At 52.6% G+C, this 18,327-nt stretch overlaps 1 protein-coding gene across 2 annotated transcripts in view; it reads right to left on the bottom strand.

Annotated features, from left to right (window-relative positions):
• Nucleotides 1-18,327, bottom strand: part of Nrg2 (neuregulin 2) — a 183,569-nt gene that overhangs the window by 35,773 nt on the left and 129,469 nt on the right. For both annotated transcript variants that reach the window (XM_057789105.1, XM_057789104.1), the window contains exon 2: nt 471-642. In XM_057789105.1, coding sequence (XP_057645088.1) covers nt 471-642 — 172 coding nt within the window. The remainder of the gene's footprint in view (nt 1-470; nt 643-18,327) is intronic.

Genomic DNA, 18,327 nt, shown 5'->3' with positions numbered 1-18,327 from the left:
AGACTTCTGCTGTTAAGACAGCTCAGAGTCAAATGGCCTCCAACCTTCAGACACGTGAATTGCTTCACTCGGTTTTTGTGAGACAGGGTCTCATCTAGCTAAAACTGGTCTCAACTTGCTAAGTAGCCGAAGATGACCTTGAACTTCTGATCTTCCTGACTCCACCTCCCAAGTGCTGGGATCAAAGACCTGTGCCACCACGCCTGGTTTTATGTGGTGCTAGGTTTGAACCCAAGGCTTTGTGCATGCTAAGCAAGCACTTTATCCGCTGAGCTACATCCCCAGCCCTGGGAATTGCCTAATCCTTGTCCATGGTCGGCAATGCCAGGGCAGGCCTGGTCCCAAGGGCTCAGCAGTCAGGGAAGCACTGGGCGTGGCAAGGAAGGGTTGTACGGAGGGGGACCTGACTAGGTTCCGTGCTGGGCTTGGGGATGCGACTCTGGAGCTGGTGGGGCGGAGGTACTGCTCACCTGCCATTGCCATACTTGATGCGAATATCACGACTCCGGTTGAGCTCCTTGCCATCCTTGAACCAGCGGTAGGAGGGCTGAGGGTTCCCCGCTGCTGCTTCGCACTTCAGCGACTGCTTCTCACCCACCTCTCCTGTCTGGCTCTTCATCTTCTTCAGCTTGGGCCGGGTAGCTGTGGGGTACAAGGCAGGTAGGTCAGTGTGGGGGTGGTGGGAACAGAGCCAGGCACGAGCAGTAAGCGTCCCCATCTTGAGGCTGGAACTGGGGAGACTAGAAGTCACCCCCCCCTGGCATTTTTCTTTAGTCCAACTCCATCTGCACTTAGAGTCTTCAGTGGGAACAAGGTCCTGCTACTTCTGGGCACTTCTCTGGCCTTGGGAGGGTACCAAGAGCTTTACATTCGCTTGTAAAACCTTCACCACCCCATGACTTCACTGTGGTGTTTAAACCCATTTATAGACAGGGAAACTGAGGCTTAGGAGAGTGAAGTCACTTCCCTGAGGGTCAGTAATAGAGCTGAGGTTCAAATTCAGATCATGACCTCAGTGTTTGAGATCTGACTCCTGTCTCTCCTCTCTCCACTTCCTCACCTCTCCCCCACCCCGGGGCCCAGAAGGCACAGGAAGACAAGATGGTGGACTTAGCTATCACTTCCAGACACTGTGACCTGGCATTGCCATGCAGTATGGGCGGTAGAGCCCAGAAGAGCAGCCCTCATCCTAGCCCTGGGGACAGGTCTCAGGCAGCTAAGAGCGAAAGGATTGGCTGTGGGAGGAAATGAGGAGGTGAGGCAGGCGGAGGCAGCTCTGAGCTGAAGGAATGTGAGCCAGAGCAGTGGGCTGTCAAAGGTGAAGCAGGGCAGCTATGCCGGTGGGCATGGACCCAGGACTGGGCAGGAAGCTCCAGGCTTTCTCCCCTGTGTCTGAAACCCCAGGCTGTTCCCGCATACCTAGACTCCCATATGTCATCTCTGTGGGTCACTCCAAGCCATCTTTAAACACACACACACTACACAGAGACAGAGAGACAGAGAGACTTTGTTCCCAGGAAGGGGAAGATATGCTGGCCTACCTGCTGGGTCACATAATGATTTGCACTGAGATGGCCCTTCCTAGGATATGTGACTTTTCATGTATACTCCTTCCTGAACTTTGTGGCAAGAGTCACACTCCAGTGTGGGTGGAGCTGACTCAGAGGTTCAGAAACTTAACCGAGACCACACAACCAGAGCTGAGGCCAAAGCCTGGGTGTTTTGGTTTGTAGCGTTTAGGGCAGGTGGCAGGTTGGTGTCTGCTTTTGGAGCCTTGTCTCTCACTGAGGGATACAGAACCTGGGTCTGAGTTCTCCCATTAGCGTAAGGGAGGGTCTACCAGTGTCAGGAACTGTCTGGGGACCTGCTGGCCCTGTCTACACCATCAGTCACCAGTCCTTTTATTGTGGCCCAGAGCCCTGACAGTGGACTAGAGGCTGCAAAGAAAGGCCTTGCTAGAGGCAGACTTTCCTTCCTAACTTACCCCAAGCTTGCTCACAAGTAGGAGGGAAATCAGAGCAAGATGCAGAGACCAGACTCAAAGCAAGAATGCGTTCTCTGAAAATGTGTTGTCGGGCTAGGTGTAAGCACAGACACCTGGGAAAGTCGTTTTGTTCAGTTTAGAAAATGACAAAACCCAGTGAGTAGGCAGAAGCAAACAAAACCATCCACTATTTCAGTACTTGGAAATCACACGCATGCATACATACACATACTCACATGCACACACGCATGCGGACACACACATGCTCACGTACACGCACATGCACACACACACATACACACTATTTTTAAAAACAATGGGACCAGTAACATGATTCTTTCATTTAAAGAAACAATACGACTTCTTTACCTCAGTGTTCAGTATCAAAAACAGCATTTTCAAAACCTAACTCACAGAGAGTACAGTGTCTGGAGAAATGAAGAAAGACATCATTACTAAGAAAAGGGTTTCCTGATGAAGCTGGTTCAGGGAAGACATGGATGGATGCAGTTCAGGAAGGGCCTTAATTTACCTTGGTCTGACTATGTAACGGCTTTCAAACCTTTTCTTTGGGATCCTCAATAGTACTTCCGGGGAATAAAGTTCTATGTCATAACTTACATGTGTATATGTGCACAGATGTATATATTTTAATACATAATATCGTCACATGATTCAAATGGTAAGAAGAGTATATATTTTATAAAACAAATCTCCCTCTAGCTTCTCAGAATAGCCAGGGCGTAACTAATTTTATCAGTTCTTTGATATCCTTTAGAGATCTTTCATGCATACAAAAAATTTCCCTGGCATTCACACAAATATTTTTCCACAGAATCACTTTTCACACTTGCATAATATTCCTGTGTGGGTGTATCATAATTTATGTAACTTACTGCTGCTGGGAGGTGCTTAGCATGCCCTCCCTACGCTCCCATTACAAATCAACCCCCCGAGGGCCCACTCTGGCTTCACTTTTGCACACATCCAGGGACACATCCTGCCTGAGTTCTAGTCTAGGTTTGGCCACTTGTTAGCTTTGGGTCCTGAGGTCATTGACCTAATTTGTCTGCTTCGGTTTTTCTCGTCCATAAACCACAGGAGATAAAGAACAGCTCCTGCCTTGTGCGATGGCAGCGAGCAGTGTATGAGATAATGTGTGTAGAACCTGGCAGGCAGAGGGCACAGAATAAAGGTTAGCTGTTATTACTACTATCCTCAATTGTTTCCTAAGGCAATCTTCCGAAAAGTGGGATTGCTGTGTCTAAGGTCGTGCAATCTTTCTTAGCAATGATTCCCGTGAAAGTCATTTTATTCTGCCAAATTGCCCCCTTGGAAAAGGCTATTCGGATCCACATCCTCCACTGAATGACAGGGTCTGTTTTTTATTTTTTTCCACACCCTCACCATCTTGAGGCATTATCACGTCTTTAATCTCTACCAATTAGCTAAGCAAAAGATAACGTCTCTTTGTTGTTGTAATTTGCATTTATTCGATGACTGTTGCCGGCTGAACAGTTCTTCTAAGTGTATCGGCCCATTGTGTTTATCCTTTGGAGTTGTTCGTTCTTGTCTGCAGTTTGTTTTTCGACCTAGTGCTCATCTTGTGAATTTGCAAGAGCGCTCTGAAAATAGTGAGTCTATAACCTTTTGTTACAACGTTTCCTCCCAGTTATCTGCTTCTGGCATTTTAAAATACATGGCTGGCCTCCTTTCCCTCCCTTCCTTCCTCTTTTGTGCCAAGAGAGTTTGCGCATCAGTATACTGTGGGGCCTTCTGGAACTTCATGACTCGAAGTAGGAGTCCTGCCCAGAATCCTTCTTTCTCCATGCCCCATGCTTTCACCTGTGCCAGATTCCCTAAAACACTCATAGTTCCGAACTCTGGAAGCCAATGGGAACCGTCTGGAGACTTTAAAATCTGGGCAGTGGTCTGGGTACAGTGCAGGCACTGAGAGACAGTCCGTCTGTATCTGCATCTTTCACGTGTGCCGTGAAACGCTGGGCACCCCAGTGCCTGGAGACACCCGGAGCACAGCCTCACAACCAGTGTCGTTCTAAGGTTGACGGACAGCTGCCATCTAACCGTGGTCTAGTGCTGACCAAGGTTAGTCTGCTTTGCCTTCTTTGTGACTGGGACATAGAAAGTTTCTGGTAGGCTCTAACGCACCCACTTTCCCTACTAGAGTTCTGACACCAAGGAAGCCTTGTCCCCCATCCCCGTGGGCCACTTTGCTCCCAACCTGACCCCAGCCAGCCACCAAGGGGTGGGAATGACATCTGGCAGGGAGAAGACATGCTGACTCTGCTGTCTTGCTTTGTGACTTGAGACCCGGCCAAAGAAGGTACAGTGAGCCAGGGGCCACTGCAGCATGTGAGGGTGACGGGCCAGGAATGCACCAGACAGAGGCAGCCAGCAGGCAGGACCGGAGCGTCCGAGGAACTGAGGGTTCCAAAGCCATCCTACATCTCTGTTAAAACACAGGCTATTGTTTTAGATCCCAAGGTCCCTCTCCATCCTGTGGGAACTCACGGGTCTAACTAGCCACTTCTTGATAGTTTGTGCACTTCTAAACAACCCCGACTAGTTCACTCACTCCACGTTCATCCATCCATCCATCCATCCATCCATCCATCCATCCATCCATCCATCCATCCATTTATCCATCCATCCATCCATCCATCCATCCATCCATCCATCCATCCATTTATCCATCCATCCATCCATCCATCCATCCATCCATCCATCCATCCATTTATCCATCCATCCATCCATCCATCCATCCATCCATCCATCCATCCATTCATTTATCCATCCATCCATCCATCCATCCATCCATCCATCCATCCATCCACCAATTCAATTCATTTCCAGTGAATGATTCAAACTGCTCCATGCCAGGCACCGTTCATTCACTGGGGACTGAGCTAGACAGTCCTGAACTTGGGGAGCCTGACTTCAGTAAGCAACCAACCAACCAAAGAGCAAGCATGAGGCGGTGACAGTGAGCTTGAGAGTTCACAGGCCTTAACAGCTTATGAAGCTGAGGAGAGCAGGGGTTGGAGAGACAGGCAAGGCTTCAGGTGACAGGGTTGTACCAGCCAGGATGGGAAACCTGGACTGGGCTTGTATTTTTCTTTTTAATGTGTTATGTGTCCACTAGACAGTTTTAAAGCATTGGGCAGCACCGGCCTAAAGGGCAAGAACATAAGAATAACCACATGCCTGAATCATGCCATGGTCTTTACAGAGAGTTTTCTAGCTTTTGGAAGTTTCTCAGAAGAATCTCCCGAAAAGGAAGGCCAGGCGAACTCACTAGGCTCAGTTTTCTGCATCTGGAAAGTTCTTTGGTGGATCTATCACAGTGGCTCAGATTGTAGGAGAGAAGAGTGCACACCAGATGGCCTTTGGAACAGTGCCCGGGGGACCTCTGCAGCCCCACTCCAGGGCCCAGAACTTTGGAAGCTTTCTGTGGCAAGGCTTGGGGACCTCTCCAAGATGGCCCTGATTTGTTCTGAAGGTGTCAGAGGAAAGCGTTGGAGACTCAAAAACTGGGAATGACAGACAGTTGTGTTGGTGTTTTAAGCTCTTAATCTGAAAGGACACGGATTCTCCTTTTGTGGTTTCCAGATACAAGACCTGGGACCAGTGTTCTGGGGTCACTTGGCCCAAGGTTCACAGTTTGTTCACGTGGCAGATCTCAGGTACCTAGGGACTGTCCTCAAAGGATTTCAGACACGACTGAGCTAATTCCAGTCCCAGCCACAGCACCTACCTCCTCTGAGCTGGATGTATTTTATGCCCAGGGCCTAGAACGTCTCGGTAGAGTGTGGGTACAGAGACCATCACATTGTGTCCCAAGAGTGTCTTGAGGCTAGAGCTGAACCGAGCAGAGGAATGTCCCTGGGATGGAGGGGGTTCTGTCAGGACAAGAGCCAAAGCTGGCATTCGTCCTCTATTCTGCTCATGGTATTTACTGGGCATTTGCTGGGTCAGCTTTTCTGGCCTTGGCCTCACACAGATAGCACTTAACTATACGTGGAATGACCAGAACCCCCGACTTAGTTCGTCCCCTCGGCCATTCTTTGGTTACATAAGAAGTACATTTTGCTGTAGAAAAATTACACAACACAATAAGGAAAAAGGAAAACACATTAAAATAAATTCAATTATCTTCAGAGAGAGAACCCACTGCTCATATTTTCAAATATCACCTCCAAAACATTTTTCTCTAAAGCCTTAGATCCCTTTTCAGACAACACACTGGAAAATACTTTTTTTTTTTTTTAACAAGTCAAGCAATACAGCCATAAATCATTTTAATGGCTGCTTATTAGTCCATTGTTCAGTTGAATTTGTCAGGTTGTCTCCAGCCTTCTTCTGATATTAAGAACAGTGGGGAGACTTTATCAGGTTGGCTTTGTGGCCCAGTGGAGGAGGAGCAGCACCCCTGAGGGTTGGGTGTGTTTCCCCTCAAAGAGAGGAGGCTTCAAAAGCCCAGCACCCAGGCGTCAGGACACATGACAGACGTTGGATAAAAGCAATAGGAAACTGTGCATGAGAAGTCTTCCCACCCCAAGCAGTGACACAGCAACACCCGTGCTGAGCTGGTGGCCTAGGGAGGCTCTTGATTGCTGAGCATGGTCCCTTTTGTTTTGTCTTCAGACCAAGTTTCCTCTGGGGTCAATTCCCACATTTCTTGGGCTGGGGAGCCCAGGGGTCCCTTCCACCAGCAGTTCCAGGGTACCCTGATGGGGACAGTAGAGTGTGGAGAGATGGCCTTTGGGAACTGTAAAGACAAGAGGAAGGCCTCCTCAGGTCTGCCCCAGAAGATTTCCCTGACTGACATGTTCCAGAAACCCTGAGGGCACATCTCATGCCGTGTAAGTTGGACCGTGAGGTATCTGGTGGCTTCTTGCTTCCTGCCACCTAGTGCCAGACCAGAGCATCTGGCCTGTATCTATGTGACAGGCCATCCCCAGAGAGCACCTCATTAAAGATAGCAACCCAGAACAACAACCCGCTCCTTCCCCACAGCCCAGCCTGGAGGCCAGTGCTGCTGCTGCTGCTGCTTGACCTCATTCTTCTCAGCAGTGGGCGGTGGGTGTGGAGTGCGGAGATCTGAGAGTGAGACAGACAGGCTGTGGCCAGGCAACCCAGGTGGGAAGGCCTGGCCCCACCTCCCCACTGCCAGAACCAAGGGCAGGGACACTGGACTCTTAAAAGGGTTAATGACCCCTCCCCTCATGACTAAGACTCAGCACTCGCCTTTGCAGCTAACACCTGGAGACTGTGCCTGGCATCAAAGTCTCTGCCCTGCTGCTGGCGGGCTGTGGGCCGGGCCCCCTCCCCACCCCTCTCTCCCACCTACAAAGTGACTGCAACCTGTTCGAGGTTAATTACAGACTCCAAGTTCAAATGAGAAAAGAAAAAGCCAAAACAACCTTAAACTCAAAACATAGCTGGTTCAAGTGGGCACACAGGATCTGCTCTGTGAAATGGACTCTTGAGTGTCCTTCTCACAGCTTGCTGAAGGGCTGTTTGATGCCCACAGGTTGGTCTCACAGAAAGACTGAATGCCAGCTTGGGATTTTGGCTTTTTATGGGCCATGTGTCCCCGTCTGGTACCTGGATTTACTTTGCTCTTTTCCTATATTCACCCAGCAACTATCCATACCCAGCAGGCCCATGTTGTGCCAGCACCTACCAGCCAGGGAGACAGTGTAGGATAAACCAGTATCCCTGCCCTTGGGCTCAGCCTTTTCCTTAGGGTTTCCATGGGGGCTGGAAGGGTAAAAGACTCCCGGACAGCCACGCTTCCTGCACCAGTGAAAGCCTTCTTGTGTGTAGCACCATCTAGAAGGCTGAGCAGGCCAGGGTTGTCAGGGTTGCTGCTGAGAAGGGGCAGAGCCCACTCCCGGGGCAGGTTGTGAGGAACAAAATGGCAACAAGGCCCGCTGAGATGCTCCTGCCTTAGAGCAGTCCCTGCCTAGTCAGAAGTGCCAACCGTAGGCATCCAGACAGGTGAGTGCTACACACATCCTCTAGTCCCCATGCTGGGAGCCCAACATCTGGAGAGAGCCAGTGGCCTCCCGGGCGCTTTACCCAGGCCAGGGGCAGAGATGGCCAGTCCTGTTCACATTGCCAGACTTCTTAGCTCATAGGGAGCCACAGGTCTATGAATGGCAGAGACGGGAGACTGAGGGGAGCTGCTGTAGGTGAGGAGATGGCACAGGTGCCCAGAGCAGGCCGTCAGCTGCAGAGACACCATAGACTCTCAGGTGCTTTCCAGGGCTACGACACCTAGCACTACACAGATGAAGCGTGTCAACCAGAGCTGGTGAAAGGGCACAGAGGGCATTTCAGCTGGAGGGTGAGGAGGGCAAGAGGACCCACCCGACCTTCTGGGAAGAGAGAGCCACAAGGTTGTCACAGATGGCAGTGTAAGATCAAGGCGTGTGTTTGTCTCACTCTTGCGACTTTTCACTACAGGCCTTAGGTAGGAGTCTAGTCCCTGGGGCTTCAGCTGGCCCATCCGTGGACCATATTCTGTTTTCTTCCCCCAGGGGAACGGAAGGAAGGAGAAGTGCTCTGTGGAGGTACAGAAGTTTCTGGCCTTCTCACCTCTTTAGTGGCTAGGAGCCGAGGTAGGAGGCAGAGCAGAAATAACAGCCCAGGAAGGCCTTTACCATCTGCCAAAACCCTGTTTAATCTGCCTTCTGGGGACGGTTGGGCCTGACACAAAGGCTTAGGTCTTGTCCAGGAGAAGCCAGTATGGAAACTGCCTGCTGTTGGAGAGTTAGGGCAGCTATGACTTTGCAGACTCAGAGAGCAGAGGGAAGAACCTTAAAGACTTTGTCCTCTTTGGGGTGGCCCTGTAGCTCTGCCTCCTCAGCCTGGATAGGGAAAGTTGTCTGGGCTTGGGGAGTTCAGGGGGTGTCACCTGACCACCTAGACATTGCTAACTTTTCAATGTGGGTGCAGGTAAGACTACAAGATAGTCTTAGGGCCTCTTTCTCTGTGTGTGTGAGGGTCTGCCTGGCTCAACTACTAAACAAAGCAGTGTATTTGGGTTGAAACAAACAGCCACGCGATGAGGTTCGTGTGGATTTTTAAAAATAAAACAGAAGTCTGTGGAGCAATGTCGGGCTTCAGGGAAAGGGGTCAGCAGACCCCACACAGAGAGGAGTATCCACACTCACTAGTCCCAGTGCCTCCAAAGACACATATAGGTTCTCGTTAAGTTCTGGGGGTAGGGCAGGGCTGGGAAACTGATGTGGTCCAGGCTAGTGTGGACATGGGGCCTGGAAGCAAATCACTCCCGTCACTAGCTCAGACATGGCAGGGGGAGAGCGGACACCTCCAGTTCCTCCCCACGGATGCCCTTTTGATATCCCTGACACCTGTGACTACCTGTCTCGCTTGACTTTCCTCAAAGTTCAAGTTCATCCAGTTGGCACCAATCCTCTTGCCTTTGCTATCCTCCACTGTCTGCAAGGGCCCTGAAATAGGCTACATTGTCCCCTACCCCAGGATACTGCCAGCAGGGTGCACCTGGCACACTTACTTCTGCCCTCCTTGCTGACCTCCTCAGAAATCTTCCTTATGTCCCTGCTGCCTAGAAATGAGGCTTCTGCCTTCTCTGTTGGCACCTGGGCGGCCCCTCAGGCGATACTTTCTGGTTAGCCCATGTTTCTTCCCAAATGCCTTCCCTTAACACTTCTTTCCAGGAACCACGCATTCCAGGCCAACCAAGTCCCAATTTGTCCCCTAACATGCATAGTCTGTCCTGCCTTCAAACACCATTCTCCACACCGGAATCAAAATCGAGGGAGCAGCCATAAGGGCTGGAGCCAAAGAGGCTTCGTTCAGTGTGCATTCTGGCTCTGGCCAGTGTCTTGTGTAACCAGTTGTTGCTTAACCTCTTTGGGCCTTCATTTCCTTGTTTGGGAGACAGGGACCATCCCACCCACCTCTAAGAGTGGAGGTAATCTACGTCAGGAACTCTGAGCAGGACCTAGACAAGAGTGATCTCTTAGTAACTCTTCTTGATCCCTCAAGATCTCAGATGCTATCGCCTTCACTAAGCCACCTGACCATCTGCAGGACCGTCTGCAGCCTCTGCTGCAGGCAGGTTCCCTGAACCTTCCCTCTTCCCTTCTTGGGCCTTCTTAACATGGGACATATGAGGTTCTTTTCTTCTAGACTTTGGGGAGTCTGGGGGAGGGAATGTACTAGGGTTTCACGATGTTCCAGGTATGAGACCACAGGCGGTGCTCGCTGCTCATAGGCTGAACAAATGAATCAGTGATGTAAGGCTCAGCTATGACTGACGGACTCCTAAAGCAGCCCAGATAGAGACAGCTACAAGCACTCTGGGCAGGGTGGGGCCCCCCCCGCGCTTAATCCCAGAGCCATTTCCCACCCAGCTCTCCTCTCCAGCTCGTCCCTCAGCCCAAACAGGCCTCTGCCCCACACCAGCAGAACAGGTGATGAAATCAGGGGTCTCAACGAATGACTTCTCTTTCCCGTGTACCACTGCCTCCAGCCCAGCTCTGGTAGAAAGCCTACCCGCAGCAGGCTCTTTCCAGGAGAGTGTCCATCTTCAGAGGTCTCCACATATAGATGTGAAGCATCTCAGAAGCATCCTCATTTGTGCCTTCGCTCAGATACAGACAGTGCAGCGTATGTCAGATGCTGAGAGTCCAGTTCATGTGGCTTTGGAGCCGAACAGGGCGATGCTCAGGAGGTTTGGAGGGGTCTACCAACACCATGCTGAGTGCCATGGAGCACAGGGGGGTCTCTCTCCTTATCTTGCGGCTAGTAAAAGTACTCCTTGGGAGGGATGGGGTGGGGAACAAAGTCTATGCTAAGCGTGCTGGGCCTGAGGAGTGAGCAAGAGTTGGCCAAGAGAAAGGAGACAGTTTGCCAGGCTGAGGAAGAGCAGGCTCCTGGGAACCAGGTGCCCTGAAGGAGCTGGTGGCAAGGCTAGAGTAGCTAAGAGGGAGGTGGCCCTTAGCGATCAAGCCTTGCCTTGTTGATATGTGCACTTCCTTCTCCAGGCCTCAGTTTCTTCATATAGTGAAGGGATAGAACTATGAGCTCAGGTCCAGGCTTACCCGACTCCACTCAAAAGTCACAGAACCTTCCATCTGGGCCCACACCTTTTGGAGTTCTTGCAGCACGTTTCCAGTTTAGAGCGCTTTTGAGGCAATCCATGGTCCTCTAGTCACAAACACAGACACATGCATGCATGCACACACAGACACACACATAGACACACATGCATGCACGCATACACACACAGACATACGCATGCACACTCACACAGACACACGCACACATACACACGCACACACACAGAGACACATGCACACACGCGCGCACACACACAGACATATGCACACACAGAAACACGCACACACACATGCATACACACAGACACACATGCATACACGCATGCACACACACAGACGCACGCAGTCATGCACACACAGACACACATGTACGTATGCACACACATATACACAGACAGACAGACAGACAGACAGACACACACACACACACAAGCATGCATACTGGTTCAGAGAAGGCCACACTCCTCTTCCCATAGCCAGAAGACTGTGATCCTTCCCTTCTCTGCCTACTGTGTGCTGGGCACTGTATGTTTCCCAACCCTCCTTGGCTGCCAGCAATAACACTGCCCAAGTGGTTGATCTGATCTGAATGCTTAGCTTCCTTCCACAGGCTTTCCTGTTCCTTTAGGTCCAGCTCATCCTAGCTCCTCTTCCTCAAGGCCTCCTGAGATACCTCGGATGGGAAGTAGACTCTCTCCTTCCATCCCATTTGCTGGCTCCTCTTCTCAGGTTAGGCATTGCACCTAGAACAAGTCCTCTTATGTCTTTTCTTTCCGTAGAACGGCGAGCCCATTAGCCCCAGTGGATGAAGCTGAGTCAGCATGCAGCACCTCGAGCATGGATTGGTGCCAGGGAAATGCCTACATAGATGACAGGTACCACATGGGTCTGCTTTGTAGGGTGGGACACTCAGGTGAAACTGTGGTTCTCAAACAGGAGCACAGTTCCTAATCCATTATGGAACTAGCTAACACATAGTTTCTTCCCCCCAGTGTCTGATTCAATAAATCAAGGGTGAGATTCAGAAGGTTGCATTTCTTTGTGTTTATGTGCATTGTATACGTACATGTTCATGTGCCTGTGTGTGCACTTACACATATGTGTGCATGTAATTGTAGAGGCCAGGCTTGATGTGTGCTGTCTCCCTCAATTGCTCTCCTTAGTTTTTGTTTTTGTTTTGTTTTGTTTTAGACAGGGTCTCTCACTGAACCTAGAGCTCACCAATTTAACTGGCCAGCAAGTTTCTGGGATCCTCCTGTCTCCACCTCTCCAATGCTACAATTACAAGTGTGTGCCACAATGTCTGGCTTTTTATGTGGGTGTCACGGATCCCAGTTGGCCTTCCTGTTTGCCTGGCATACACTTTCCTGACGGAGCCATCTTCCTAGCCCCAAGGATGTGCACTTCTATCAAGCTCCCAGTTCATGCTTTAAATCAGGTTCCTACTGAAACATCTTTTGCACAAGGGGCTTTCTAGGGCCAGATAACTACGGACTGCGGTACTAGATTTGGCGGCACTCTGGGTCTTTAGCTTGGTTTCTGGCCAGACCATTCAACCATGGCTTCCATCTTCCCAGGAACTACTTACTGCCTGTTGGTGTAGGCCTAGGGCCTCCAGCTGCCCTCCCGAGTCAGTGCCACAGTTCTGTTTACACCCCACTACCAGGGCCATGCTCCACGTGCCTGGTGAGGGCAGGGACTCACAGCTCATCCCTGAGTCCCCTTTGTGTCTTGTCTCTGCAGCGCCCAGGAGACAAGTCCCTGTCTAGCTGATTCGATGTGAGGACTTGCTCCAACAGGTGGCCAGCAGGGTGCCTCTGGCTCTTGCTGGTTTGTCTTGAGGGGCACAGAATGCGGAAGAGCCTGGGGTTAAGTAGATAAGACTGTGGAAGGTAGTGTGGGGCAGATCAGCTCAAGAGCTCACCTGCTGCTAGTTCCTGGCTGTTCTCAAGGTAAGTCCTGAATGTCCCTGTCTCAGTTCCCCTGCCTGGACTCAGCGCTGGCAGGGATGGACGCAGTCCCACTTCTTGCTCATCCCCTGGTAAATCTCTAGCTCCCGTCTGGGCTGAGCTCAGATGCCGCCTTCTCTATAGGGTCCTTATTTCTCTGTCCCCAACCTCACACCTCTCTTCACCATCTTGCTCTGAGCTTCCTGAGGGCAAGATCTGAGGTTTGTTCACACAATAGAAGCTCAATTAACATGCACAGAGTTGGAGACAGTTTGTGTGGTTATCACCAGGCTAGGGTTCTGGGCCAACAAGTCGAGGAGGGTTAGTGAAGCCACCATTGAGTTCAGAGCTAGGCCTGTGAGTGCCTGGTCAACCCCTTTCCTCCACAGAGTCCTCGCTCACCCACTACCCTAAGGTCTGGGCAGCTTGACTAGCCTGGAGGCTTCATGATGCTTAGGGCAGAAGGCAGCAACAAGGACAGATCTTCCCATCCCCCCTCCATCATGTTCTGCTGCTTCAGTAGCTCCTGGAACCCACCCTGGCACAAGGGCCCGGGTTGCACGTGGAGGAAAGAGGATCTGGACCATAGTGTTTTAAGCAGCAGCCATCCCCCCCTCCCTAGTTTGCAGCCTGAAGTCAAATCCCACAGTCAAATTTTACTTCTGTCCCAGACTTTGTGGCCACCCCGTCCCGGGTGACTCACTGCCCTATCCAGCCCCACTGCTACCCTGATCTGGAAAGACTAGCGCTCCCTGTCCCCTTTTCACCCCTGCCAAGGGCCTGGGACCTGCGCTGGGGAACATGAGTGTTGGTCTGTAAACTGCTTTGAGCTCCCGGGATGAAAGGCTCTGGGAAGTACAGAGCTGCTCCCTACTTGTTGTTCCTCATGAACCTGAGGTGCCCCGAGGTGCCAGGGAGCCAGAGCAGAGCGTGAGGTGCAGGCTGCACCCCGGAGTGTCAGGAGGATTGCTCCAGGTGCCAAGCTCAGCAGGGTCAGCCAGGGGCCGAGACTGAGGGGAGTGTGCCAACCCCCAGATGCCATTCAGACACGTGCACGTGAGCACAACCACCTTGGATCTGGAAGACCGGAGCTGGTCTAGAAGTCTGAACATTCACTTTACCCATGGGCAGGAGAAGGGAAGGATGGGAAGGAAAGTTTTTGAAAAGATTTCTTTGTGTGCAGGGAATTCAAACACTATATGGCCAGAGCTCCTTGCTAGTGTGCTGGTCCACCTCCACACACAAGACCCAACAGAGGAGACTCTGCGCCTCCCATGCAGGAGATGAGAGCTGGTCGCAGAATGCACTGCCACAAGTCCAGAGAGAGGGGCAAATGCCCACGTCACACAGAGGCACAAGAGTGGGTCCCAAGTGCCTGACTTCCAGACCTACTGTGGTATCTGCCGCACCAAGTGGACTTAGCCTAAACTCCTACCCCTGCGGGTGCCATATTCCTTGGAGAAAAGGAACATGGATTGTTAGGGGCAGCCCCAGAGGGGTTACCAGGAATTGGCCCCACAGATTCTCTATGAGTCATGGAAGATCGCTCACACCTGCATCCCTACCCCTCCCAGCCCTCCTGCGCTGAGGCAGGGGAAATGCCCTTTTCCCCACACTGCCACTCTAATTTGCTGAGGAGGAGCTTGGGTGCTGCTAGGGGCACCAATTCATCAGTATCTCTCCTCCTTGACCCCTCGGGTTACAGCATTCCTCCTCATATTTAAGAAGGTTCTAGAGCACATGCCTGCCTCTCTCAGTGTCAGTCAGAGGCGGCCCAGTCCTGGCTGAGGCCCCTCTCCAGCTGCCCTGTGCTCTTGCAGATGAGGCACGCTCTGAGAATGTGATAGAGTTCTGGTAGCTGCAGGTTGGCCTGGGGAGGTGTAGAGAGGAGGCCTCCGCTTTGAAGGCCACTGTCACTCTTAATCACTCATCCTGCTGGCTTTGAGTCAGACTCTTAGTTACAAGCCAGGGGCTTAAGGCTGTTGACTCTTTTTTTTTTTTTTTTTTTTTTTTGGTTTTTTGAGACAGGGTTTCTCTGTGGTTTTGGAGCCTGTCCTGGAACTAGCTCTTGTAGACCAGGCTGGTCTCGAACTCACAGAGATCCGCCTGCCTCTGCCTCCCAAGTGCTGGGATTAAAGGCGTGCGCCACCACCGCCCGGCAAGGCTGTTGACTCTTATCACCATGGTACTTTCTCTTGAGAATCCTGTTTTAGAATGTGACCTTACCCCTTGCCCTCCATGTTCTAGGTTGTTCCAAAGCACCCCCAAATTCCTCTAGTTCTGTCTTGGTCTGCCTGAGATCTGCTTCTCATCCAGATCCCTAAAAAAAGGCAATCTGAAGGGCCAGATGGCCACTAAAAACGGGGAACACGGAAAGTATTAGGAAAAAAGACGGGAAGAAAGTTTACAGGGAGACATTAAGAAGGACTTTCTCTCATTGGGTAGGTGCTAGGCCAGATCATTTTGAGGACCGTGGAATCTTTCTCCCACGGTCTAGCTCTCTGACCCCAAACCAAGTGAGCACGCTACCCTTGGCATTAGGAGGCCCCTTTTCCAGACTCCATGATTCCCGATAGCTAAGGCCTACCCCGGTCACACTACCAGGCTCATTCCCGCATCTGTGACCTCATACCCAAGTCAGGATGTGTATGTGGTGAGAACCAGGGAAAGGGAGAGTTAGGCAAGGTTCACTGAGTGGAATCCATGACTCCTTGACCCCTGCAAGAGAAAGCCTACTCCCTCAGGCTACAGTTCACAGTCGCTGGCCCCACATGTCAGGCGCCCGGCAGCAGAAGACCTCCACCTCCTGCTCAGCGGACCACAGTCCTCAGGAAGACCCCAAGACAACTACCCCACAGAAATGGCCAAAGAGGCAGCCTGGTCTTCACATGCCCTTAATGTCCTCTCTTTGGGGGGTGGAGGTGCCGTGGACTCCTATGCTCTCTCCCACAAAGACACAGTATTATCCCTTCACCATCATGCAGATACAGGGTAGGAAAGAGAATCAGTTTTCTCCCAGTCACAAATGAAGGCTTTCTAACCTTCAGTCCCGTGCTGGTTGGATGCTGTTTTTGATGTGGTGTGGGTGTGGACCAAGAGAGATGGGCACACTTGTCCAGAGAATGCCATCTGAAGTGCAAAGGACTTTTTGACTTCACCCTCAGAAAGCCTCAGCCAGTTCCTCTGTAGAATGGGGGTAAGACCATCTGCACCCTGAGCTGTCACGGCGAGTAAATGGAGATGGGGGGCATTTGAACTTATCTAGCCTGCAGGCTAGTACAAAGTTGACTTTAAAAACAAAACAAAACAAAACAAAGTAGGCAAGGAGAGGCTCGCCTGAGGAAGGAAAATGAAGTGAGAAGTCAGGTCTTCCCCAAAGGGGGCCCCAAGGCGAGCCTGGTTCCATAGGGAAGATGTGCATGTCCTAGGCTGTGGACTGGGAAGTCCAAGGCCAGTATACCCCTTTACCCTGCAGCTGCCCAGGGTCATCACCAACGAGGGTTCCTGTCAGGGGCTCAGCTCACTCAGAGGGAAGGGTGTAGAAGGCAAGAGTCTAAGTGAATCACCAAGAAGTCCAAGTCTGGACAGTCATCCCATGTCTGGTCACCCTCTGGGGTACACATGTGCCACAGAAGCAGCAGTGTCCCACTGACTGGGGTTCACTCCCAGGGCAGGGCATCCCCTCCATCTCTAGAGGTGGCGGGTGTGCTGCCCAAGCTCCAATGGCGGAGCAGAACGGATGGAGGTGTGGCACAGGGGTGGGGGCAGCTGGAGAGCCCAGTCGGCTGGGGATCCCAGCAGAGGGAAGGCAGTGACAGCTCCCCGAGTGCTGCAGGCTAGCCCCGGAGTGTGTTCGCCCGTGGTCTCCGTCCGTGTCCCTGACGCGCGCTGGACCCACTTGCTCGGGGGCAGCTCGGTCTCCGCCGCCCGGGAAGATACTCGCGCTGCCACCGCTGGACTCCGGGCCGCACATCCCTCGCCCACCCTGCGGCGCCGACTGGTTCGACCCGCTTGCAAACGCGGACGCCCTGGCTGCTGTCACCCCGGCGCGGCTCGTTGGCCCCCAGACTCACCCGCGCGGCGCCTGGGGCGGGTGAGCGGGCGGCAGATTTCTCCCAGCGAAATGGGGTTTCTGGGCGCGCCGAGGTGCCCTACCTTTTTCCCCAGGATCAGGCTCCCGCTCCCGCTTCCTCCCCTCTCGGTGCTTCTTGCCGCGGCCGCGGCCCCTCCTCCTGGGCTCCGACATGCTGTCCGGGGTCCCGGGCGGAGGGACGGCCTCGGCTCTCCGCTGCCGCTGCGCCCCCGCCGCTTGCAGCCCCAGTGCCGGAGCGCGGCGCCTTTCTTATAGGGCGGTCACACCCTCCGGGGGAGGGGAGCTGCGAGCCTTAACTCTTCCCCTCCCGCGCCAGCTGCCCTCCGCCCACCGCCCACCCGCCCAGGCCCCGGGGGACCGTGTGCGGCGGCTCTGGGCTCTGCACACCCCCTTCCTGGGCCCACCGAGGCAGACAGGACGCGTGCCCAAGAAGAGCGCCTTAGACCTCCTCGCCAGAGAGGGGGGCTCGAGCTGAGATGGAGGGGAGCATGATGAGGGGGGGGGAGATGGGATTCCCCCAGCGAGGGCCAGGCTAAGGACAGTGTGGGGGTGGGGAGACAGCCAGAGATGGGCCCAGGAAAGGACCAAAAGAAAGTCCACCGGCTGGCGCAGAGGGAAGGAAGCACCCTTGTCTCCGGGAATTGTTCTCCACAGCTTTGCCTGACAGTTGTCGTGTGTCTCCTCATCCCCAAGGGGCTGGTCTTAGTTTTACTGGAGGTCACAATTTAGGACATACCTTTATGCAACCCCCCCTCCCCAACACTTGTGACTAGCTGAAGGAGCGCCTCCCAGCCAAGATGGGCTGCAGCCTACTTGAGGGAGCCTGGATGCTCCAGGTGGTTTGGCGCCCCCTCCCACACACACGAACTGCAAACCTCAGACCAGGCGAGCAAGCAGCTCCAGCTGGCTCCTTTCTGGGAGGCCTGCGAGGTGAACTCAGAGGCTGCTGCACAGCATCCCTGCCCTAAGCACACAGCCCACAAAACGCAGAGCTGAGGGCTGTCAGCAAGGACACAGGCTCCTGCCTGCAGTCTGGGTGTGGTGCTGAAAGGGTTACATAGCAAAGACTCTCCTCTCCTGGCTCCCAGAAAGCCTGAGCCTGCGGTTTGCCTGCCTAGCTCTGCCTGAGGTGTCCCCTTACAGCCATCCTTACTACAATCCCAG

This window comes from Chionomys nivalis, chromosome 14, assembly GCF_950005125.1.
Source record: "Chionomys nivalis chromosome 14, mChiNiv1.1, whole genome shotgun sequence".
Lineage (NCBI taxonomy): Eukaryota > Metazoa > Chordata > Mammalia > Rodentia > Cricetidae > Chionomys > Chionomys nivalis.
This window is presented reverse-complemented; position numbering and strand designations above follow the sequence as displayed.